This window comes from Macaca mulatta, chromosome 7 (genome assembly GCF_049350105.2).
Source record: "Macaca mulatta isolate MMU2019108-1 chromosome 7, T2T-MMU8v2.0, whole genome shotgun sequence".
NCBI lineage: Eukaryota > Metazoa > Chordata > Mammalia > Primates > Cercopithecidae > Macaca > Macaca mulatta.
Window position 1 is genome coordinate 21,842,408 of NC_133412.1, and position 25,592 is coordinate 21,867,999.

A 25,592-nucleotide genomic window follows, 5' to 3' on the forward strand; every position below is an offset into this window, starting at 1 on the left:
TCCCTGCAAAGGACATGAACTCATCCTTTTTTATGGCTGCATAGTATTCCATGGTGTATATGTGCCACATTTTCTTAATCCAGTCTATCATTGATGGGCATTTGGGTTTGTTCCAAGTCTTTGCTATTTTGAATAGTGCCGCAGTAAACATACATGTGCGTGTGTCTTTATAGCAGCATGATTTATAATCCTTCGGGTATATACTTAGTAATGGGATGGCTGGGTCAAATGGTATTTCTAGTTCTAGATCCTTGAGGAATCGCCACACTGTCTTCCACAATGGTTGAACTAGTTGACAGTTCCACCAACAGTGTAAAAGTGTTCCTATTTCTCCACATCCTCTCCAGCACCTGTTGTTTCCTGACTTTTTAATGATCGCTGTTCTAACTGGTGTGAGATGGTATGTCATTGTGGTTTTGATTTGCATTTCTCTGATGGCCAGTGATCATGAGCATTTTTTCATGTGTCTGTTGGCTGCATAAATGTCTTTTTTTGAGAAATGTCTGTTCATATCCTTTGACCACTTTTTGATAGGGTTGTTTGATTTTTTCTTTTTTCTTTTTTTTTTTTTTTTTTTTTTTGAGACGGAGTCTCGCTCTGTCGTCCAGGCTGGAGTGCAGTGGCCCGATCTCAGCTCACTGCAAGCTCCGCCTCCCAGGTTCACGCCATTCTCCTGCCTCAGCCTCCCGAGTAGCTGGGACTACAGGCACCCGCCACCTCGCCCGGCTAGTTTTTTGTATTTTTTAGTAGAGACAGGGTGTCACCGTGTTAGCCAGGATGGTCTCGATCTCCTGATCTCGTGATCCGCCCGTCTCGGCCTCCCAAAGTGCTGGGATTACAGGCTTGAGCCACCGCGCCCGGCCTGATTTTTTCTTATAAATTTGTTGAAGTTGTTTGTAGATTCTGGATATTAGCCCTTTGTCAGATGGGTAGATTGCAAAAATTTTCTCCCATTCTGTAGATTGCCTGTTCACTCTGATGGTAGTTTCGTTTGCTATGCGGAAACTTTTTAGTCTAATTAGATCCCATTTCTCAATTTTGGCTTTTGTTGCTGTTGCTTTTGGTGTTTTAGACATGAAGTCCTTGCCTGTGCCTGTGTCCTGAAAGGTATTGCCTAGGTTTTCTTCTAGGGTTTTTATGGTTTTAGGTCTGACACGTAATTCTTTAATCCATTTTGAATTAATTTTTGTATAAGGTGGATCCAGTTTCAGCTTTCTATATATGGCTAGCCAGTTTTCCCAGCACCATTTATTAAATAGGGAATCCTTTCCCCATTTCTTCTTTTTCTCAGGTTTGTCAAAGATCAGATGGCTGTAGATGTGTGGTGTTATTTCTGAGGGCTCTGTTCTGTTCCATTGGTCTGTATCTCTGTTAAACAATATTTTTAATAGTTTTGTGCATGAAACAGTTTTGACTGCATTTTGACTGACTCGTAACATGAAGTCAGGGTGGAATTTTCCACTTGTAACATTATGTTGGTGCTCAAAAACTTGGATTTTGGGACATTTCAGATTTTTAGATTTTTATATTTCAAATTTTCCTAGTAGTGATGCTCAGGCTGTATACCACTTCTCATTCATTTAGCAAATACATTTGTGAAGAAGGCACATAAGTACGTTCTAATTTGTTGAGAATACTTCATATACAATGTGCTATTATCTCTTAATGTTGTTTAGGTAGAAATGTGTGCATTCAAGACCTTAGGAGCAGATTATCAACTGAGTTTAGCTTTTATCATTATTGTAATCTTATTGTTAATACAAGGCAATTTGAAACCATAATCATCTGCCTCAAAAATTGCTTAGTATTACGGATTTTGTGAAGGGGAAGGAAATCTTATGAGGAAGAAACTTTTAGTTTATTTATAAGCCCCTTTTTGTAGGCAAGAATTTTGTATAGATGTGAAGATTGTTTATGTCTCAGTGATACAAGTCTCCCCCACCCCAATTATCTGGCCTTTTTGAGAGAGATTAGAAAAATTGTGGCTTAGTTCAACAAAGGTTGAGTTAATTTGTGTGTCAGATTACTAGAGTTATGGATCCAGCATCTACCTTCAAGATTTACAGTGTAGTGCAATTAAAGAGAAAGAAACAGATTATTTAATACGATTTAATAGCTAAATTAGAGATAATAACAGAGTTTACACAGGTTTGAGGCTATAGAGGTGGTTACTTATACGTGATACTTGGGCTGAGTTTTAAACGATGAAGGTAATAGTTAATAGAAAGAATGAGGTAAAAAGAGCAGAAGCATGTCTAGAGCACAGTGTGGGCAGGAAACTATTATTATTGCAGTGCTAAGAAAGTGGCAGCTAGCTGGGAGCGGTGACTCACACCTGTAATCCCAACACTTTGGGAGGTTGAGGCGGGTGGATCACGAGGTCAGGAGATCAAGAACCATCCTGGCTAAAACGGTGAAACTCCGTCTCTACTAAAAATACAAAAAATTAGCCAGGCGTGGTGGTGGGCGCCTGTAGTCCCAGCTACTCTGGAGGCTGAGGCGGGAGAATGGCTTGAACTGGGAAGGTGGAGCTTGCAGTGAGCCGAAATCGTGCCACTGCACTCCAGCCTGGGCGACAGAGCAAGACTCCGTCTCAAAAAAAAAAAAAAAAAAATGTGGCAGCAAATAGCAATGAAAAAAGACTGGGAAGTAGTTATTGTGGGTTTCATATATGCAATGCCAGAGAGTTTAGTCTTTATTTTGAAGGCAGTTGATGGGAAACCTGGGTGAGAGGAACAGGCAAGTTTGTGCAGTGCCGAGGATCCATTTAAAAGGGGACAAGACTAAGAAATATTTTAGAGGTAAAATCAGGATTTGGTGATTGACTATAGGAGATAAGGAATAGGAATAATAACTGGGATGTTTAGGATGGCTTCTAAGTTTCTGGCTTGGCTAATTAGGTAAGATGGTAGTAGCATTTCTTGTGATGAAGAATGTATTAGGAAAAATACAGTAAGAAGAGCCGGTTTTGGTATGGGGGTTGTATGGGAAAAGTGAATTCAGTTTTGGGTGAGTTGAATTTGAGGTACCAAGTAAAATTGTTGAGAACATGGTTGAGTGTGAGTCTGAAATTTAGAGGCAGTAGAGATTCTAGCAGAATTAATGATGCCGTTTATAATGAACATTTGAAAGAGACTCATTCTCCAACTCCAACCCACTACCTCTTTAATCCTTTTACTTGTGCTGCAGGCAAGTAGAAAGGAAATTTAATTGCCCAGTTTTGAATTGCTGGGCAATTAACTTTTTGTATTCCTGAAAGTAGATGTGGTTCTAGTGTTTGAACGAGTGGGATTGTTTTACATTATATACTTTTTTCTTCCAATGTCATGAATTCTTAGGCTTAAAATGTTGTCCTTTTTTTTTTTTTTTTTTTTTGAGACGGAGTCTCGCTGTGTCTCCCAGGCTGGAGTGCAGTGGCGCGATCTCGGCTCACTGCAAGCTCCGCCTCCCGGGTTCACGCCATTCTACCGCCTCAGCCTCCCAAGTAGCTGGGACTACAGGCGCCCGCCACCACGCCCAGCTAGTTTTTTTTTGTATTTTTAGTAGAGACGGGGTTTCACCATGTTAGCCAGGATAGTCTCGATCTCCTGACCTCGTGATCCACCCGCCTCGGCCTCCCAAAGTGCTGGGATTACAGGCTTGAGCCACCGTGCCCGGCCAAAATGTTGTCCTTATTGCTATGTTTGTTTTGTGATGATGCTTAAACTGTATCATTTTCATTCACAGATTTCTTTCCTAAGCATACTCTTTTGCCCAATCTTTATTATTATTATTATTATTGTTGTTATTTGAGATAGAGTCTTGCTCTGTCACCCAGGCTGGAGTGCAGTGGCGTGATCTCGTCTCACCACAACCTCCGTCTCCTGGGTTCAAATGATTCTCCTGCCTCAGCCTCCCAAGTAGCGGGTACTACAGGCACCCACCATCATGACCGTCTAATTTTTGTATTTTTCGTAGAGACAGGGTTTCACCATATTGGCCAGGCTGGTCTCGAACTCCTGACCTTGTGATCCGCCCCCCTGGGCCTCCCAAAGTGCTGGGATTACAGGCGTGAGCCACCGTGCCTTATTTGTTCCATTTTTTACTGATACAGGTTGAGTATCCCTTATCTGAAATACTTTAGACCAAAGGTCTTTCTATTTTTATGTTTTTTTTGGGGGGGGGGAATATTTGCATTATACTGCATTAAACTGGTTGAGCATTTTCTTTGAGTGTCATGTCAGCACTCAAGTTTCTGGATTATGGAGCATTTCAGATTTTGTATTTTCAAATTCGAGATACTCAACCTGTAATAGAAGAGAATTTGTCTAGTAATGGAACTCTAAAGAACTGAAAGGATATGGTAAATTCTGGCATAAATAGTAGCATTACCAACGTGAGGCTGTATATGTATATTTAAAACTGTTTCCTTTATATTTTAAATTTAATAAAATCAGGTTGCTGATGTTACATAAGCAATTCCTAATCTGTACTGGGCCAAATTAATATTGTATTATGTTTGTTTGGTTTTGTTATCAGGGTAATGTTGGTCTCATAAAAGGAATTGGGAAGTATTCCCTTCTGTTTTCTGAAAAAGTTCATGTAGATTTGTATTGTTTCTTTTTAGGTGATTGGTAGGATTCTCCAGTGAAGCCATTTGGGCCTGGAGTTTTCTGTGTTGGAGGTTTTTTACTACAGTTGTAATTTTAGAAATTAATAGATATGGGGCTAATTAGGTTATCTAACATGTGAGCTTTGGCGATCCATATGATTTGAGGAATTTGACTTTCATCTGAATTATTGAGTATACAGGCATAAAGTTTTTTTTTGTTTTTTGTTTTTTGTTTTTTTGAGATGGAGTCTTGCTCTGTTGCCCAGGCTGGAGTGCAGTGGCGTGATCTCGGCTCACTGCAACCTCTGCCTCCCAGGTTTAAGCGATTTTCCTGCCTCTCCTGAGTAGCTGGGATTACAGGTGTGCACCACCGTGCCTAAGTTTTGTAATTTTAATAGAGATGGGGTTTCACTCTGTTGCCCAGGCTGGTCTCGAACTACTGACTTCAGGTGATCTGCCTGCCTTGGCCTCCCAAAATGCTGGGATTATAGGCATGAGCCACTGCGCCTGGTCCTGTTGGTAATATTCTGTAAATTCTCCTTAAAAGTATATAGGATCTATAGTGATGTTCACTTTTTCCTTCCTAATAATGGTTATTTGTGTCTTTTTTTCTCAAACTGCTAACGGTTTATCAGTTTACTGATCTTTGCCAAAAATTTAATTTCTGTTTTTAAAAAATTTTTTTTTAGCTTCATCTTGATTTCTGGTCTGTTGAATGCTTTCTCTCTTGACAGTTGGTTGTAATTTCTTCCTTTTTTGTGTGTCTTGCATTTTACTGAATGCTGGATATTGTGAATAGGGTAGTAAAGAATGAGTAAATAATATTTATACCTGGAACATTGCATTCTTGGACTTTTAGTGTAGGGAGTTGAGTCAGTCTAGTCAGGAGTTAAGCTGAGTTTCTGTTTTGTTGTTGCAGAGGGTCCTTAAGTGCACCATTGGCTTCAAATTTCTCTGTGTTACTTTATGCTTAGATTGGTAGCTGGCATGTGGGAAGGTGTTTCTGAATTTTCCTGATCAGCTCTCAGCGTTTGGCTTATGTGCCTTGGCATCATGAGTAGGACTCTATCAATGATCTTGCTCCTCTAGGCCAAACTGCAATTTGTATCTTTGTAGGTATTGTCTGGAAAAGAGTTTCTCTGCTCTTGCCTCAGTGGTATTAGACATTAGATCTCTAAGATCTCTAATGCCTTTGGTATAAGACCCTGGGTCCAACACTGTTTCCTTCCCCTACAGTAGTAGAGTTTTTTTCCTTTCACTCCCCCAACTGCCCAATTCACTTGTGCCTTGCGGGTAACTGGGCTTGCTGTTCCTCCACCAGTCCCTTCCAGTTTTCGTTCCCTAGAAGAGAAGGATCGGGTTGGGGCTTTGTATTTTTCCCATTGCAGAAGCTGCTCCCTTCCTCCAGCACTGCACCCCAGAGGAGGGCTCTCTTCAGTCCCATGTTCCCGTATTGTGAGCCTTTGGTGGCGGTCTGTAGAAGATCTTGCAAATGGTTTGAATTTCACTTGTTAACTGTGTCTCTCAGGAATAATATTCTCATGCTAATGTACACTTTGCCTTCAGCAGTTTGTTAACAATTTTAGATGAATTCTTTTTACCTGCTTTTATGGAACCATTGTTTCTTCCCTTGGTCTACCCTCAGGTGAGCCAGTGCTTGCATTCTGTCTCTCCTAGGAAGGGGTTGTATTTTCTTGGATTTGAGATCGCCTGGTTGCCCTGAGTCCTCAGCTCTTGGATGGGGTTTTTTTGTTTTGTTTTGTTTTTGTTTTGTTTTGTTTTTGAGAGAGTTTCGCTCTTTTTGCCCAGGCTGGAGTGCAATGGCGTGATCTCGGCTCACCGCAACCTCCGCCTCCCGGGTTCAAACGATTCTCCTGCCTCAGCCTCCAGAGTAGCTGGGATTACAGGCATGTGCCACCACCCCGGCTAATTTTGTATTTTTAGTAGAGACGGGGTTTCTGCATGTTGGTCAGGCTGGTCTTGAACTCCCGACCTCAGGTGATCCACATGCCTTGGCCTCCCAAAGTGCTGGGATTACAAGCGTGAGCCACTGTGCCCGGCAGGATGGGTTTTTAAAGTGTTCAATTTTGTAGTTTATTCAGGCTTTTTGTTGTTAGGCTGGTGGTGGCATTCTTTCTAGCTTTCTATAGCCTAGGCAGAACCCAGTTAATTTATAAGAATGGATCTCTAGGCAGAACTCCAGTGGGTCATAGAAGTGCTCTTCTCTTTCTGAGGCTGTAGCTTGTAATTCCCCGACTTCTTTGCCCTCAGGTTACCTTCTCTTCAGTTTAGACCAAAGGAAAGGGTTCGGATTGGTTAGATTGATAGTGGAAAGAGAGGCTCCCCAATTAGCACTGGATTGCTTTTTCTTCTTCCCTAAGCACTGGTTCCCTCAAAACTGTCTTGTGGTCAGCTCCTCCTCTACAATTTTTGCCATCTTTTCCCAGTCTCCTCCCAACTTTGCTTATTCTTCTATTTCCTGTTATGAAATCCTAGGGGGAAAAAAAGCGTATATTGTGGCCAGGTGCGGTGGCTCATGCCTGTAATCCAGTACTTTGGGAGGCCAAGGCGGGCAGATCACCTGAGGTCACGAGTCTGAGACCAGCCTGGCCAACATGGTGAAACCCTGTCTCTACTAAAATTACAAAAATTAGGCGTGGTGGCGCATGCCTGTAATCCCAGCTATTCGTGATGCTGAGGCAGGATAATTGCTTGAATCTGGGAGGCGGAGGTTGCAGTGAGCTGAGATTGTGCCACTGCACTCCAGCCTGGGTGACATGGCAAGACTCCGTCTCAAAAAAATAAATAGATAGATAGATACATAGATAGATAGAGAATTTTAAAGTCTGGAATTAAGATGAAGTATTTCAGCACTTTGTGTACCTGACAGTTGCCGTTTTTTGTCTACAGGTTTTTTTTGTCATTTTTAAAAATAAGTAAATATTAAAAAGGTGAGGTAGGAGGCAAATTTTACTTGATCCCTTTTCCTGTCCTTTTCTTCTGTCCCCATTGTATTCTACCCTTGTTGACAGTAGTTGGTTAGGAAAAAAAATAGGGCCAGGCATGGTAGCTCACACCTGTAATCACTGCACTTCAAGAAGCCAAGGTGGGCAGATCACTTGAGCCCAGGAGTTTGAGACCACCCTGGGCAACACATTGGGACCCAATCTGAAATCTGACCCAATCTACAATCTGAAAGAAAAAAACAACCAGATTCAAAAGTGGGCAAAGGACTTTTAGATTAAAAAATTAGCTGGGCGTAGTAGTGCATCCCTATAGTCCCAGCTGCTCTGTAGGCTGAGGTGGGAAGATCGCTTGAGCCTGGAAGTTGAGACTGCAAGTGAGCTGTGAGCTGTGAGACTGCAAGTGAGCTGTGAACCTGCCACTGCACTCCAGCCTGGGTGACAGGGTGATACCGTGTCTCAAAAAAAAAAAAAAAGAGATTTTGTTTTCCAATTCCAGAGTGCTTGGTCTCTCACTCTTTTGGAAACCTTTGGATTAGACGAAGATCTATAGTTTTATTAAAAACTGTTTTAAACCATTTTAACCATTTGTAAGTATACAGTTGTGGTATTAAGTACATTCACCTTGTTGTCTACCATCTATCTCCAGAACTTTTTCATCTTCTCAAACTGAAACTCCGTGTTCATTAAACAAGTCCTCAAGGTTCATAATATATGTCAGAATTTCCTTGCTTTTTAAGGCTGAATACTACTTAATTGTATGTATGTACCACATTTTGTTTATCCATTCATCCATTGATGGACACTTTAGTTGCATCCACCTTTTAGCTGTTGTGAAAAATGCTGCTATGAATGTGGGTGTACTGTGTGAGACCCTACTGTCAGCTCTTTTGGATGTATACCTAGACGTAGAATTGTTGGATCATATGGCAAGTCTATATTTAATTTTTTTGAGGAACTGCCATGCCACTTTCCACAGCAGCTTTACTATTTTACATTCTCTCCAGCAAAACCCAAGGATCCCAATTTCTCCACATTTTTGCCAGCACTTTTTATTTTCATTTTATTTATTTATTTATTTATTCAATTTGAGCAGGTACTGTTTATTAACTGATGAGCCTAGAAAAATAATCATGGTAGACACCTTAGTTCATTCTTCAATAAGCCTGTTGATCTGGTCCTTCCTGTTGCCAGCATCTCCACCTTATACAAAATGGGTGGTCTTTTTCTTCATTCCACCTCGTGGAGAAGATAATTTGAAGGGCCACAGGAAGTTATTTGCCTCTTTGAAGCGTTTTCCAACAGTATAGATCTCATGAATCAGATCCTCCATACAGATGATGCCATGTTTACCAAGAGATTGAGCAATCAAAGCGTTATCTGTCAAAGCAATTCGCTTCTTATTGATTTTGCCATAACCACGCTTGTAGATTAGCTCATTTACTGACTTCAGATTGGGGTACCCCCATGCAATATATGGCTCTACAATCCTCAGCATGTTAATCGAAGCCTTGTTGAGCTTCAGAAAGATTCCATTGAAGATTTGACGAAGGCGAAGAAGCTGCAATATCTTTTGGACCTTTGGGCTCACGCTATTGATACCTCTGATCCTGATGACAAATGCCAATTTGGGTTCAGCAGGTACATAGAAGTTGCCAGCTTTTCTTGGCATTCTCACCATTCGAATTTTGGTTCTGTACATCTGCCTATATTCCTTGTGGTAGTGCTTCGCTTTTTCATAGATAAGCTTCCTCCTTGCCTTTCGAAGCATCTTTTGGGCAAACTTCTTTCTCAGGCGCTTGATCTTCAGCTCTGTGAAATTCCTTCGCTTTTTCTTAAGGGTTTCTGGCACAGCAGGAGCCTTCTTCTTCTTTTCTACACCCTCCATGGTTCCCGCGGAAAAAGAGGCTTGTTTTGTTTTTTGATAATAGTCATCCAAATGAGTGTGAAGCTGTTTCTTGTTGTGGTTTTAATTAGCATTTCCATGATAATTAGATAATTAGTGATGTCAAGTGTGTTTTCATATGTTTATTGTCTATTTGTATATCCTCTTTGGAGAAATGCCTATTCAAGTCCTTTGCCCACTTTTGAATCTGGTGGTTTTTTTCTTTCAGATTGTAATGCTTTATGTATTCTAGATAAGAATTTCTTATGAGATACATGATTTGCAAGTATTTTCTGCCATTCCATGGTTTGTCTTTTCACTCTGTTGATAGTGTACTTTGATACACCAAAAGTTAAAAAAAAAAATTTTGTAAGAGGTAGGGTCTTACTGTGTCACCCAGGCTGGAATGCAGTGGTGCGCTTGCAGCTCGCTGCATTCTTGAACTCCTGAGTTCAAGGGATCCTCCCACCTCAGCTTTCCAAGTAGTAGCTAGGACTGTAGGTGTGCACCATAATGCCTGGCTAATTTTTTTAGTTTTTTAGGGATGGAATTTCACCTTGTTGCTCAGACTGGTCTCAAATGGTCCTTCTACCTCAGCCTCCTAAGTAGGTGGGATTATAGGTGTGAGCTATGGCACCTGGCTCAAAATTTTTGGACTTTGACACCCAGTTTATCTGTTTTTCTTTTTATTATGTGTGCTTTTGTTGTCATGACCAAGAAGCCATTGCCAAATCCAGTGTAATGAGCTTTTCCCATGTGTACACACACACACACGCGCACACACACACACACACACAGAGGCACATTTTTTTGAGAAGTGGCCTCACTCTGTCTTCCAAGTTGAAATGCAGTGGTACAATCTCAGCTGACTGCAACCTCTGCCTCACAGGCTCAAGTGATCCTCCCACCTCAGCTTCCCAAGTAGCTGAGACCACAGGCACACCCACCACACCCAGCTAATTTTTTGTATTTTTGGTAGAGACGAAGTTTCACCATGTTGTCCAGGCTGGTCTCGAACTCCTGAGCTCGGGTGATCTGCCCCCCTTGGCCTCCCAAAGTGCTGAGATTATAGGTGTCAGCCACCACATCCAGCCTGTATTTTCTTCTAGGAGTCTTAGCTCTTACGTTTAGGTATTTGATCAATTTTGAGTTAATTTTCTATGTGGTGTAAGGTAAGTGTTTTTTTTCTTTTTTTCTTTTTGCATTTAGATATATAGTTTTCCCAGTACCAGATATCTATAGCTTTAGTAGGGGTACATATAGGCCTGGTGTTGAGATATGGAATGTAGTTTTTCTTTTCTTTTCCTTTTCTCTTTTCTTTTCTCTTTTCCTTTTCCTTTCCTTCTTTTCTTTTGACGGACTCTCGCTCTGTTGCCCAGACTAGAGTGCAGTGGCACGATCTCGGCTCACTTGCAATTTCCACCTCCTGGGTTCATGCCATTCTCCTGCCTCAGCCTCCCAAGTAGCTGGGACTACAGGTGCACGCCTAGCTAATTTTTTTGTATTTTTAGTAGAGATGGGGTTTCACCATATTAGCCAGGAATGTCTCGATCTTCTGACCTCGTGATCCGCCCGCCTCAGCCTCCCAAAGTGTTGGGATTACAGGCGTGAGCCACCGTGCCCGGCTGTAGTTTTTTATATTATTTGTATAACAGGTTCTAGATTTATATTTTTCTTTTTGATACAGAGTCTCAGTCCAGCTGTTGGCCTGTCTGAAGTGCAGTGACGCAGTCACAGCTGACTGCAGCCTCGACTTCCCGGATTCAGATGATCCTCCCACCTCAGCCTCCCAAGTAGTTGGGACTGTAGGCGTGCACCATCACACCTGGCAAATTTTTTTATATTTTTAGTAGACACAGGGTTTCATCATGTTGCCCAGGCTGGTCTCAAACTCCTAGGCTCAAGTGATCTATCTGACTTGGCCTCCCAAAGTGCTGGCATTACAGGTGTGAGCCACTGTACCTGGCCTAGGTTCTAGATTTTTGAATTCAGTTATATTATGGGTTAACTATGCACATAGGAGCTGCCCTGGAACTCTAATCTGTATTTGTAACATTATTTCTATCAGAGGTTTAATTCTGAGCTCCTACCAGCCAATTTGAAAACACAGCTTTTTTTTTTTTTTTTTTTTGAGATGGAGTCTTGCACTGTCACCTAGGCTGGAGTGCGTGGAGTGCAGTGGCATCATCTCGGCTCACTGCAGCCTCCACCTTCCAGGTTCAAGCTGTTCTCCTGCCTCAGCCTCCCGAGTAGCTGGGATTACAGACACCCACAACCTTGCCCGGCTAATTTTTTGTATTTTTAGTAGAGACGGTGTTTCACTTTGTTGGCCAGGCTTGTCTCGAAAGCCTGACCTCATGAGCCACTGCACGCAGCCTTTTTTTTTTTTTCCTCGCTCTGTCGCCCAGGCTGGAGTGCAGTGGCATGATCTAGGCTCACTGCAACCTCTGCCTCCTGGGTTCAAGCGATTCTTCTGCCTCGGCCTCCCAAGTAGCTGGGACTACAGGAGCCCGCCACCATGCCTGGCTAATTTTTATATTTTTAGTAGAGACAGGGTTTCACCATATTGGCCAGGCAGGTCTCAAACTCCTGACCTCCTGATCCACCTGCCTCGGCCTCCCAAAGTGCTGGGGTTACAGGTATTAGCCACCGTTCCCTGCCGTAAACTTAAAGCTTTTACAGGTTAATTTTATCTTGAGGTTTTGTTCAGCCAGTGGTTCAGCTGAAAAATTACCCATTCCAATGGACCATTCAGGCAGAAGGCAGAAGTAAAAAACAAACCTGGCTAGGCACGGTAGCTCACTCACGCCTGTAATCCCAGCACTTTGGGAGGCCAAGGCAGGTGGATCATTTGAGGTCAGGAGTTTGAAACCACGCTGGCCAACATGGCAAAATCCCGTCTGTACTAAAAATAGAAAACAAGTAGCTGGGTGTGGTGGCGTGCGCCTGTAATCCCAGCTACTTGGGAGGCTGAGGCAGGAGAACTGCTTGATCCTGGGATGGAGAGGTTGCAGTGAGCTGAGATAGAACAGCTGTACTCTAGCCCGGGTGACAGAGCAAGGCTCCATCTCAAAAAAAAAAAAAAAAAAAAAAAAACCTTAGAGATAAATGGGAAATTGCTGGCTCAGAAGGGGGAGCAGGCAAAAAAAAAAAAAAAGAGAGAGAGAGAAAGAGAAATGGGAAATTGGAATTTTGGAGAACTTTTTTTTTTTTTTTTTTTTTGAGATGGAGTCTCGCTCTGTTGCCCAGGCTGGAGTGCAGTGGCGTGATCTCAGCTCGCTGCAACCTCCGCTCCCGGGTTCAAGCGATTCTCCTGCCTCAGCCTCCCAAATAGCTGGGATTATAGGCACCCACCACCATGCCCAGCTCATTTTTGTATTTTTAGTAGAGACCGAGTTTCATCATGTTGACCAGGCTGGTCTCGAACTCCTGACCTTATGAGCCGCTGCACCCAGCCTGGTTAACTTTTTAATTAAAGTGTTTTGTTGGTTATAAATATACTGTTTTTGGCTGGGCGCGGTGGCTCAAGCCTGTAATCCTAGCACTTTGGGAGGCCGAGACGGGCGAATCACGAGGCCAGGAGATCGAGAGACGATCCCGGCTAACACGGTGAAACCCCGTCTCTACTAAAAAATACAAAAAAACTAGCCGGGCGAGGTGGCGGGCGCCTGTAGTCCCAGCTACTCGGGAGGCTGAGGCAGGAGAACGGCGTAAACCCGGGAGGCGGAGCTTGCAGTGAGCTGAGATCTGGCCACTGCACTCCAGCCTGGGTGACAGAGCAAGACTCCATCTCAAAAATAAATAAATAAATAAAAAAATAAATAAATATACTGTTTTCACATTGCAAGTTATTTATATTGAAATTATGTGGAAATTTTTACTTAAAACACTTCTGCTGTCTTCTCCACTTCCATTTTCTCTTTCATAAAATGGAAATAACAGACACTACTTTATGTGATTGAGAAAATCAAGTGAAATAACATATGAGAAAGCACTTATGACAGTGCCTTGCACATAGCACTTAATTAATGGCAGCTATTCGTTAATATTTAAACTTTTTCATGTTCAGGTAAATGTAGTAATTTAGAACTTTTTTGGAAAATAATAGGTTGAGAATTGGTTTTCTTTTTTCATTTTTCCAGGAACTGGTATTTATTATCAAAGTTATGTTTGATGTCAGCATGATGCCACAACTACAAAAAAAAAAAATTGCATATTGCAGTCTCAGTGCAAACGTTCAAATACAACCCCGGTCCTTAAAAAGTAAAAAAGTAAATTTCATCAAAAAGCAACTGAATTTTTAAAACATCTTTATATATCCAGCCAGTAAGTTAAAATAGTTAACAAGAAAAAAATACAAAATACTGATGTTTAAAAAAGGCATATTTCTATAGATTTGCCATCAGTCTTTTGGCCACTCAGCTTCATGCCATTCATCATCCGACAGGCTCTCAGCCACCTCTGGCGACTCAAACTTAACCAAACCACACCCCTTGGACTTCCCATTCTTCATCTTGATGTTGGCTTATTGCACGTGGCCCTATTTGTCGATTTGATCATGTAAAATCCAATGGGAGATTTCTCACAAATACCTGGTAGGCTTTCCTGGCCACCCCCAGGAGCATGGCCTCCAGCCTCACCAAAGGACCCTGCCAGGTTTCCTCCAGAGTTTAAGTGGGCGCAGTCAAAGCTGACATGGCCACCACCACCCATGGCTAGGCCCATACACCCAGTCTCAGCACCCAGTGTCTGGCCCATGGTGGGACCCATGCACTCAAGGCTGTTAATGCCCATCCTCTCCAGGCTGTTGGCACCCGTCCACCCCAGGTCCATCCAGATATTTCAGGTTGTTGGCACCTGTGTGCTCCAGTCCAGTGGCCATGTGATCCATCATGGGGCCCATATGCTCCAGGCCAGCCCCCATGCCTGCAGGAACCATGCACTCCACACCAGAGCCCATGTGCTCAATGGTTTGGTCCACATGGTCAGTGGGAGCAGCTGTGCGCTTGAGGCTGAAGCCCATGCTGGCACCCACGTGTTTCAGGCCGGAGCCACTGCGCTTAGTGATCTCACCCATGTGCCGGATGCTAGAGGCCATTTAGTCAAGGCCTAGCAGGCCCATGGGCCCATGCACTCCATGCGGGAGCCTTTGTGCTCCCCGAAGCCCATGTGGTCCGTGACCAGACCCATGCGCTGCATCTTGGAACCCACACAATCCACATCATGGCCCAGGCCTGGACTCATGCATTCCATGCCAGCACCCCCAATGTGATCAGTGCTTGGGGCTCATCCTCTCGATTTCGGGGACACTGCCTCCACCTCCACTTCCCCTCTGCTTTGTAGTGATCTTCCCTCTCCTCGGTGTATTACTAAGATTTCGTTTATTCTGCCCATGTTCATCCCAGATCCAAATTGACCCACATTTTCCATACCACCACCAAAGGGTTCCCTCCTCCATTTCTACTATTTTTTCCAAATCCATGCCCTCCATTCTAATTTCTGCAGGCCCTATGTTTCCCATTCCATTCAGGTGATTGGCATCGATAGTCTGCCCTCCTGGTCCTAACGCTGTTTCAGTACCACCAAGGCCATAGGGAAGCTGCAGATGCTCAGGAGGAAAAAAAAAAATCCTTTGGTAAGGCGGTCTCATCCGTCTTACCTGTGTTGGTCTATCACATAGCAGTTGGGCATTGAATGTAGATACAGCTTGCACAGCTTCAGTGGACTGTTCAAAAGTAACAGTGCCCATTCCATGGTTTTTTTCATCTTTATCCTCAAGAATGTGCTCAGAACACCACAACAACCATACTAAAATATTTCCTTCAGTTTCTCCCAGCCAGCTTTATAATCCTGATTTGCTACAAATACTGTGCTTCCAACTCTTTCTGCCTGTAATACATATACATGGATAATTTCATTTGGGATGTTAAGATTATTTAAGATACTAGGTAGGATATTAATCATTTCTGGGCCACTTGGTCTCATACCTGTTCCACCAGTGGTAGCCATCACGTTTTGCATTGCTCTCCTGGCATGTTCACCATCAGGATCTTCTTTCACTTTCAGTGGTCTTCCACTTGGGACTATGCTTGTCTAGGACTTGAATAGCTTTTTTTATGTTTTCTTCTATCTTGAATTCAATAACAGCACATCCCCTGACTTTCCTTCAGTGCCCATTGCCCAGGCTGTAGTGCAGTGGCATGATCTCGGCTCACTGCAACCTTTGCCTCGCTGCCTCCCGGGTTCAAGTGATTCTCGTGCCTCAGCCTCCCAGGTAGCTGGAGTTAGAGATAGGCACCACCATGTCTGGCTAATTTTTTTGTATTGTTAGTAGAGACAGGGTTTCGCCATGTTGGCCAGGCTGGTCTCAAACTCCTGAGCTCAGGCAGTCCTCCCACCTTGGCTTCCCAAAGTGTTGTGATTAGAGATGTGAGCCACCATGCTTGGCCTCAGTTCAGTTGTAAGAAAGTTTTTTGGTTAGAACTTATTTAAGGCGAAACATCGTTTCTACTAAAAGTACAAAAAGTAGCCAGGTATGGTGGCACTAGCCTGTAATCCCAGCACTTTGGGAGGCTGAGAAGGATGAATCACTGAGTTTTGGCCAACATGGCAAAACCCTGTCTCTACTAAAAATACAAAAATTTACCAGGCGTGGTGGTACATGCCTGTAATCCCAGCTACTTGGGAGGATGAGGCCAGAGAATTGCTTGAACCCAGGAGGTGGAGGTTGCAGTGAGCTGAGATTATTGTTGCTGCACTCTTGCCTGGGTGACAGAGCGAGACTGTCTCAAAAAAAAAAAAAATTATTATTATTTTACATTTGCATTATAAAATAATGGTCCTTATGTCTCCTTAAGTATTCCGTTAGATTCTACGTTACTTTTCCTCAGGAATGCTACCTGAGGTGTTTTTGCTGTAGTTGGAGTGGTTGAATTGAGAACATTTTTCAATTTTTGTGTTTTAGATTTTTAGAAAAAAGAGGGAATTGGAGGTAACCTATAAATATAATTTATATTACTTAGTTTTGCTTTTTTTTTTTTTACTTAAAATTAGCAAACATTTTAAATATTAAAAATTTTGATTTGGAAGATTTAGTCATATAGACACTCTTTGTACACTGCTAGTTCAAACCACTTTTTGGAAAGCAGTTTGTTAGTATTTCTAGAGATACCACCAAATTTTAACAATCTTTGAACTTGTAAATTCACTTCTAAGGAACTATCTTAAGGAAAGAATCGGAAATGTAGACTGAAATTTATGTGGTTATTTCATTTGAGGTGATGTTGGTAATTTTGAAACAGTTTATTTTCCAACAAGTCAGTGATCAAATAATGAAACGTTTATCTGTATATTGAAATATTACATGACCATTAAAAATTGTATTCTTACTCTGTGTTTTGTTTTTTTGTTGTTGTTTTTTTTTCTTTTTGAGACTGAGTCTCACTCTGTCACCCAGATTGGAGTATAGTGGTGCAACCTTGGCTCACTGCAACCTCCGCCTCCGAGGTTCAAATGATTGTCCTGCCTCAGCCTCCCAAGTAGCTGGGATTACAGGTGCCCGCCACTATGCCCGGCTAATTTTTGTATTTTTAGTAGAGACAGGACGTTTCACCATGTTGGCCAGGCTGGTCTTGAACTCCTGACCTGAGATGATCTGCCCGCCTTGGCCTCCCAAAGTGCTGGGATTACAAGCGTGAGCCACTGCATCTGGCCAATATTCTCAAATTTTTAAAACAACATTGGTAAAACATAGTATAAAAGGGGAAAAAAAACATGTAGTGTAATTATAAATATTGATTAAAATATTTATACATATTAAAACAAACACACTAATATACCCACATTATCAGTCATCTCTGGGTTAAGGAATTATGGGAGATTTTATTTCATGTTTTACTGTCTTTTTGTTTCTTGTTTTGGAGACAGGGTCTCATTCTATTGCCCAGGCTGGAGTGCAGTGGTGTGCCATGGCTCGCTGCAGCCTCAGCTTCTGAGGCTCAAGTGATCTTCTCACCTCAGCCTTCCAAGTTGCTGGGACTACAGGTGTGCACCACCATGCCCATATAATTTTTTTGTTTTTATTTTTTGTAGAGACTGGGGAGTCTCCCTGTGTTTCCTAAGCTGGTCTAGAATTCCTGGGCTCAAGCAATCCTCCTGCCTCAGCTTCCCAAAGCCCTGGGATTACAGGTGTGAGTCACCACGCCCAGCCTGAAGTTTTTAAATGATGTATATTTTATAATCAGAGAAAAGGGTCAATATGTACACCAAAAATAAGAATTTTTCCAACCCTTAAGGGATCAAGAGTGAATTTTGTTTTATGTAAATAATTACATATATCTCTCACTGGATTGTTATATGCCTGGCACATGATTAATATGTTTTCACTGCAGTTTTTCCCCAAGTTTGGGTCATACTTTACTGTTTTATCATGTCTTACAATTTTTTGTTGAAAACTGGCCATTTTAGATAATATTGTAGCCACTCTGGATTCATGGTTTTTCTCCCCTCAAAGGTTGTTTAGTAGTAACTTCCATAGGCAGAAAAAAATCTATGGAATTTAATCTCCCTGCAGTATGCAACCACTGATGTCGCTACTTAATTATTATTTTTTGTTTTTAAATATTTTTGCTTTTATTTTTAAGCCTGGCTTACTAAAGCATACCTCCCTATATATTTGCATAGCCTAGTGGTCAGCTAATGATTGGACCAATGATGAGCCCAAACACCTCTAACACAGACCTCAGCTGTAAAACTTTTAAATTAGTAAATTCACTTCTAAGAAACTGTCTTAAGGAAAGAATCAGAAATGTAGACTGAAATTTATGTGTTTATTTCATTTGAGTTGATGTTAGTAATTATGAAACAGTTTATTTTCCAGCTAGTCAGTGATCATATAAATTATGAGACATTTATATTGAAATATTGAAACATTTATATTGAAATGTTACATGACCATTAAAAATTATATTCTGTAAAATTTTGACAAAAAGATACTCCTATAATATTAGAGGATATTTCCTTTCTCCAGGGCAAAATCTGTTTTGCCTGTTTTCTGTATAGATTATTTTTGTCCCTGATGAAGTTTTTTTAATGCTGTCATTAAATATGTATTATTTTGTGTCTGCCATTGTTTAGTATGTCTGTGGGATTATTTCATGTTTGTTTATGATAGGAGTACTTGTTCGTTTCTGATGCTAATTAGTATTCACTTACATGAAAACACCACAGTATTCATCTTTCTCTTTTGGGGCATTTTTGTTGTTTCCAGTTTGGAACTGGAAACAGCCTTATTGTGAATAAGGCTGTCAGGAACATTTTTGTAAAAATACATTGTGAACGTGTTTACATTTCTCTTGGATAAAAATGTAGAAGTGAAATCACTGAGTCAAAGAGTTTGGTGTATAATTATTAGAAATTACCCTATTTTATCAAAAAACATACATCTGTAACAGCATATGAGACTTTATTCTCCATCATTGTTACTATTTAAATTTGTCATTCTTTTTAATTTTTGCCATTTTAGGAGGTGTGAATTGGCATACCTTTGGGGTTTTAACTTAAAATTCTTATAAATAATATTGAGTATCATTTTCTATGCTATCACCAGTCATCTAATTTTTATGAAATATTTTCTTATATCTCTGCCCGTTTTTTCTGTTGGCTTGTACTTATTGTGTCGTGGGACTTTATATATTTTACATACAAGGTCTTTGTGATATGTGCGTTTTGTGAATATTCTACCGGTTTGCTGCGCTCGCCTTCTTATTTTCCTAATGATGTCTTTTGGTAAACGGCAAGTTTTTAATTTTTATGAAGTCCAGTTTGTCCAGTTTTTTTCTTTATGGTTATTCTTTAAACAAGACTGTGTCATTTGCAAAGAGATAAGTTTCACTTTTTTTTCTTTTTAATATGGATTTCTTTTATTTTTCTTGCCTAACTGCCTGCTTAGAACTTCCAGTAAAATGTTGAATAGCAGTGGTGAGAGGGGCCATCTTTGTCTTGTTCCTGATACTAGAGGGACAGCATTCAGCCTTTTACTATGTATGACAGGTCCTGTGGGTTTTTTATAAATACCTTTTTATTATGTTGAGGAAGTTCTTGTTTGTTTTTCGTTTGTTGATTATTTTTAATATGAAAGGGTGTTGGATTTGATCAGATGCTTTTTCTGCATTAATTGAGATGATCATGTGGATTTTTTTGTTTTGTTTTGTTTTTGAGACAGACTCTCACTGTCGCCCATGCTGGAGTGCCGTGATGTGATAATTGACTTACTGTAGCCTCAACCTCCCGGGCTCCAGTGATCCTTCCACCTCAGCCTCCCAGGTAGCTGGGACTACAGGCATGTGCCACTATGCCCAGCTAATTTTTGTATTTTTTATAGAGACGGGGTTTCACCATGTTGCCCGGGCTGGTCTTGAACTCCTGGGCTCAAGCCATCCACCTGCCTTGGCCTCCCAAAATCCTGGGATTATAGGCGTGAGCCACTGTGCCCAGCCTGCTTTGAAACCAGGCACTGACTTCTCATAGCTGTGAAAGTCCTAGATGGCATCTGTTTCCAACAGAAAGCTGTTTCGTCTACTTAGAAAATCTGTTGTTTTAGTATAGCCACCTTCATCAGTGGTCATAGTTAGATCTTCTGGATAACTTGCCTCCTCTTTTATATCAGCACCTGCTGCTTCACCTCACCTTGCACATCTATATTATGGAGACAGCTTCTTTCCTTAAACCTCATGAACCAAACAATGCTAGCTTCAAATTTTTCTTGCGCAACTTCTTCACCTCTGGATTAGCTTTGGTTTATGTGAATGCTGTGGCTGGTTTGATCTTATAGCCAGACTACTAAAACTTTCTCCATATCTGGTAGAGATGGGGTTTCACCATGTTGGCCAGGCTGGTCTCAAACTCCTGACCTCAGGTGATCCACCTGTCTTGGCCTCCCAAAGTGCTGGGATTACAAATGTGAGCCACTGTGCATGGTGGCACTTTTAATGTCCTTCAATAACTTTTCCTTTGCATTATAACTTGGCCAATTGGCACAAGAGGCTTAGCTTTTGGCCTGTCTCAACTTTCAACATGCCTTCCTCACTAAGCTGAATTATTTCTAGCTTTTGATTTAAAGTGATAGATGTTTGACTCTTCCTTCCTCTACATTCCTCTACAATGTAGAGACATTGTAGGGCATAATTGGCCTAATTTTAAAATTGTCGTGTCTCAGAATAGGGAGGTCTAAGGAGAGGGAGAGAGTTGGGGAATGAATGAATGGTCAGTGGAGCAGTCACTATACATGTACTCAACATTTATTTATTAAGTTCACCATCTTATGCAGTTTGTGTCACCCCAAAACAATTACAAAAGTAACACCAAAGATCACTCATCATAGATCACTATAACAGATACAATAATAATGAAAGAGTTTGAATTGTTGCAGAAATTACCAAAATGTGACACTGAGACATGAAGTGAGCCCATGCCAAGACGTGTATGCAGGGTGGCTACAAACCTTCAGTTCATAAAAAACGCGGTATCTGTGAAGTGTATTTAAACAAAGTATGCCTGTACTCATATGATTTCATTCCTTTTAAATGTATTAAGGTTTGTTTTGTGGCCTAATATATTTACTATTCTGAAGAATGTTCCATGTGTAAGTTGAGGAGAGTATTCTGCTGTTAGCGTTGTATATAATGTTAGATCTAGAGAGTTATTCAGGTCTTCTTTTTTCATGTTGATCTTTCGTCTAATTCTCTCTGCTACTGAAAGTGAGTTATTGAAGTTCTTCAACTTTTTTTCATTTCATTTGTGATAGTTTTTCCTCATATTTTGGAGTTCTATTATGTGTATACATATTTATAATTTCTTTTGTTTTCTTTCTGAGATGGAGTCTCGCTCTGTCGCCCAGGCTGGAGGGCAGTGGCTTGATCTCTGCAGCCTCTACCTCCCAGGTTCAAGCGATTCTCCTGCCTCACCCTCCCAAGTAGCTGGGACTACAGGCGCACACCACCATGCCCAGCTAATTTTTTTGTATTTTTAGTAGAGATAGGGTTTCACCATGTTGGCCAAAATGGTCTCAATCTCCTGACCTCGTGATCCACCCGCCTCGGCCTCCCAAAGTGCTTGGATTACAGGCATGAGCCACCACCCAGCCTATGTTTATAATTTCTAAGTGCTGCTTATTACATCAGAAATTGTAATGTGTTATTATGTTATATCTTGTTTATATTTTCAGTTCAGAATATTTTGTGTATCCCTTGTGATTTATTTTTGATTCATTATTTATGTATTTTCAAATTTCCAAGTACTTAGTACTTTTAAAAGATTTTAAAAATTGATTTATAATTTGATTTATAATTGTGGTTAAATGCATACTCTGTATGCATTTATCCTTGAAATTCATGGAATCTTGTTTTATGGCTCAACATACTTTGTTAGCATTCTGTGTACAATTGAAAAGTATGTGTTTTCTTTATCTGTTTTTTGAGTGGTCAGTTTCATAAATTGATAAGGGCTTGACTGCTTTAGCCCTTTCAGACTTATTAAGTACATCTTTTACAACCTACTTATGGAATGGGCAAAAACTCCATACTTCAGCTTTATTTTTCAAATACTCATCTTTCTTTCTAGTGAATACCAGTTTGTTATTTTTGAGTTCAAAGGATCTTTCTCCTAAGCTTTCCCAGAACCTCTTCACAGTCTCCATACAGAATGATCTAGCATTTTATGTGTACAACAGTTAGGTAAATATACTTACCTGCTGTATTTTTTTTGCATTTTGTGGGCAGAGAGATTATCATTTTCTTCCTTTTTTTCCTACTCTGACATTACAGTGTTTAAATTTTAATGAGCTGAACCTCTTAAGACTGAGTTACTTTATATGTCTTTAGTCTTTTAATATCTACTTTCCTCAATATGTTGTATCATAATCTTTATGATTTCCATTTAATGATTGTGGGTTTAAGTTAGGTTCACCCTTAGATATTTTTTTAAAGACTCCCATAAAAAAATTACAGAAATTGATTAAAAACAACTTTAAAAAATTTTCCCATGTATCAATTTTAAAAATTGCTACAGTAATTTTCCTTTTCTGGGGAGTTCTGTTTTGAATAACAAAAGAATTCAGAGGGAAAAAAGCATTATTTATTTCATTTGGGTATTGCAGTTTATAACCCAGCATCATTTGGTTTTAGAAAAAAATAGTTACTGGGAAAGATATTTTGGGACTCCTCTGGTGAATCCTTTGAGTTTGGGAGTGTCTTAGTTCAGTTTGGGCTGCTATAACAAAAATACCGTAAACTTGGTGGGTGGGTTATAAACAACAAATTTATTTCTCTCAGTTACAGACAATGAGATGTCGAAGATCAAGGTGCAGGCAGATTTGATGTCTGGTAAGGGCCTGCTTCCTCATAGATCACTGTCTTCTTACTGTAATATTATAGTGGAAGGGGCTAGGCATCTGTCTCTCTGGGGCCTCTTTTATAGGGGCACTAACTTAGTTCATTCGGGCTCTGCCCTCATGACCTTATCACCTCACAACGGCCTCACCTCCAAACACCATCACATTAGAGATTAGGTATTAACATGAATTTTGGTGGGGCGGGCGTGGGGAACACAAACATTTGAGGTAGATACACACACACACACACACACACAGTTTCTCCTTTTTTTTTCCCCCCTTTTAAGATGGAGTTTTGCTCTTGTCGCCTAGGCTGGAGTGCTGTGGCGCAATCTCTCCTCACTGCAACCTCCGCCTCCCGGGTTCAAGCAGTTCTCCTGCCTCAGCCTTTGGAGTAGCTGGGATTACAGGCGTCCGCCACCACACCCACCTATTTTTTGTATTTTTAATAGAGACAGGGTTTCTCCATGCTGGCCGGGCTAGTCTCGAACTCCTGACTTCAGGTGAACCACCTGCCTTGGTCTCCCAAAGTGCTGGGGTTACAGGTGTGAGCCACGATGCCCAGCCTGTAGTTTCTATTTTTAAAAAAGTTTCTCTTTTTTTCTGTGATTGTTTTGTTGAGTTAATAAAAACAATTTCTGAGATTCTAATCTCTGCCAGGAATTTCTGTACCTTTAGATTTTAGAGTGCTTAATTGGAGTTAGTGTGTTCTGTGAATGTATTCACTGTGGTGAATAGCTTTATTGTCCTTTGCACATTATAGCCTTTCCTAATCCTTTTTTCATTTTGAGCCTCAGGATGGTAAGGTAAATATATTTTTTAAACATTTGATGAAACCTAACTGACTACAGATTAGCCATGATTGGAGTAGGATTAATATTCATATCTCTTAATTCTTCATTTAGTATTCTTTGTATTCTGTTTCACAGATTCTAATTCAGTTATGTCTTTAATTCTAAGTGTTGGGACAATTTTGCCAGCAATTAATTGTCTTACCTATAAAACGAGAGAGTTTGAATAAATAGCCTTATGTTTTCTTTCTGATGTGAATCGTTTTAAAAGTATCATTAAATGTGGTAAGATAGGACTCTCTCAAAATGATCCAAGTTCTGTTGTTACACTTATGTGATTGTCGATTATTAGACTTGTGCTCATGGAATTCATTCATTCATTGGCTGACATTACTTTTCCACTACCTGGTGAGTTCCAGAAAAGCAAAACCCTTCCTTATCTTGTTTACTATTTACTCAATGCTTACCTGGCCCAGTGCCTTGAATGTGACTAAGTATGCAATAAATATTTGTCGAACCAATGATTAAACAAATAGTAACATTGGCAGGCAGTATAGTATTATGTAAAGAGCATGCGGCCGGGTGCGGTGGCTCAAGCCTGTAATCCCAGCACTTTGGGAGGCCGAGACGGGCGGATCACGAGGTCAGGAGATCGAGACCATCCTGGCTAACACGGTGAAACCCCGTCTCTACTGAAAATACAAAAAACTAGCCAGGCAAGGTGGCGGGCGCCTGTAGTCCCAGCTACTCAGGAGGCTGAGGCAGGAGAATGGCAGGAACCCGGGAGGCGGAGCTTGCAGTGAGCTGAGATCCGGCCACTGCACTCCAGCCTGGGCGACAGAGCTAGACTCCATCTCAAAAAAAAAAAAAAAAACAACAAGAGCATGCACACTCTTTGGTGTTACCCTTACTTTAGATCATCTATAGGATATGTTATAGTATTTCGGAGGTTGTTGGGAAAGTTACTCGGGATAATATAAATAAAATATAAAGCATAATGCCTTTTACTTAAAATGTTAGTTTCTTACTGCAATCTCCTAGAGTCTAGGACTTTTGTTTTTTTAGCCAAGATATTTTTATCATATAAGCTGGTCACATTTGGGTAGAGAAGGTTGAAGTTATTAACTTTTAATGTTTTTATTACATTTATTATTTTTATCTTACAGTTTTACATGTGGCACCCATAAAAGATGAGGCTGAGAACACGGAAGGCTTCTCAGCAGTCAAATCAAATCCAAACACAACGCACTGCCAGAGCAAAGAGGAAATATTCAGAGGTTGATGATAGCCTGCCTTCAGGAGGAGAAAAACCATCGAAGAATGAAACCGGCTTGTTGTCTTCAATTAAAAAATTTATTAAAGGAAGCACACCTAAGGTAATGATTTTACCATATACTTTCATATCATTAAAAGTGAAAATTATGATATTTTCTCTAAGCATGCATAGAGAAGAAATCTGATAGTGCACCAAAATCTACGTTTTGGTGTTAATTTTACTTCTAAGAGTTTTACGTGCAGAATATTTAATGGCAGTTTAAGAGGAACATTATTTGTTCTGCTGAACTAATCCACTTAGCCTTCTGCTTTTTCAACATAGTATTATGGGTAGCAAAATAAATTTTTCCTTGCTCTTTTACTTGAGTTGTTTCTTTTACTTTCATTTTCTTTCAAAGAAAAGTTAAAGTTTCTTGTTAATATTCACTGTCTAGGGAGGTGATGTCTCTCATCTGTTCGAGTTCTAACATTTGTGTGATGAAGATGTATTGCTTCATTAAAGAGAAAAGAACATTACTAAAAGAGAGAAGGGACACTGACGGGGAGTTTTGTACTCCAGATTCATATTCTGGACCAACTTGAGTGACCTAAAGAGAGAGTTATTTACCCCTTGAGCCTCAGGAAGATAGTAAAATGGCACTGATACCAACTGCTTTGTCTGTCTCAGAGTTGTTTTCAGATTAGATGGTACAACAGGTAG

General features: G+C 40.7%; 1 protein-coding gene and 2 pseudogenes across 4 annotated transcripts in view; 1 reads left to right on the forward strand and 2 right to left on the reverse strand.

The window, feature by feature from the left end:
• CTDSPL2 (CTD small phosphatase like 2) overlaps positions 1-25,592 on the forward strand; it is a 109,935-nt gene that overhangs the window by 15,238 nt on the left and 69,105 nt on the right. For 2 of the 3 annotated variants that reach the window (NM_001266809.1, XM_077938369.1), the window contains 1 exon segment: positions 24,784-24,993. In NM_001266809.1, the coding sequence (NP_001253738.1) occupies positions 24,808-24,993 (186 nt within the window). In that variant the 5' untranslated portion in view covers positions 24,784-24,807. 3 annotated transcript variants of the gene reach the window in all.
• LOC713469 (large ribosomal subunit protein uL30 pseudogene) lies at positions 8,603-10,252 on the reverse strand (annotated as a pseudogene). The gene has a single exon (XR_001445865.3). The product of XR_001445865.3 is annotated as a large ribosomal subunit protein uL30 pseudogene (transcript).
• LOC100423789 (heterogeneous nuclear ribonucleoprotein M pseudogene) lies at positions 13,682-15,463 on the reverse strand (annotated as a pseudogene).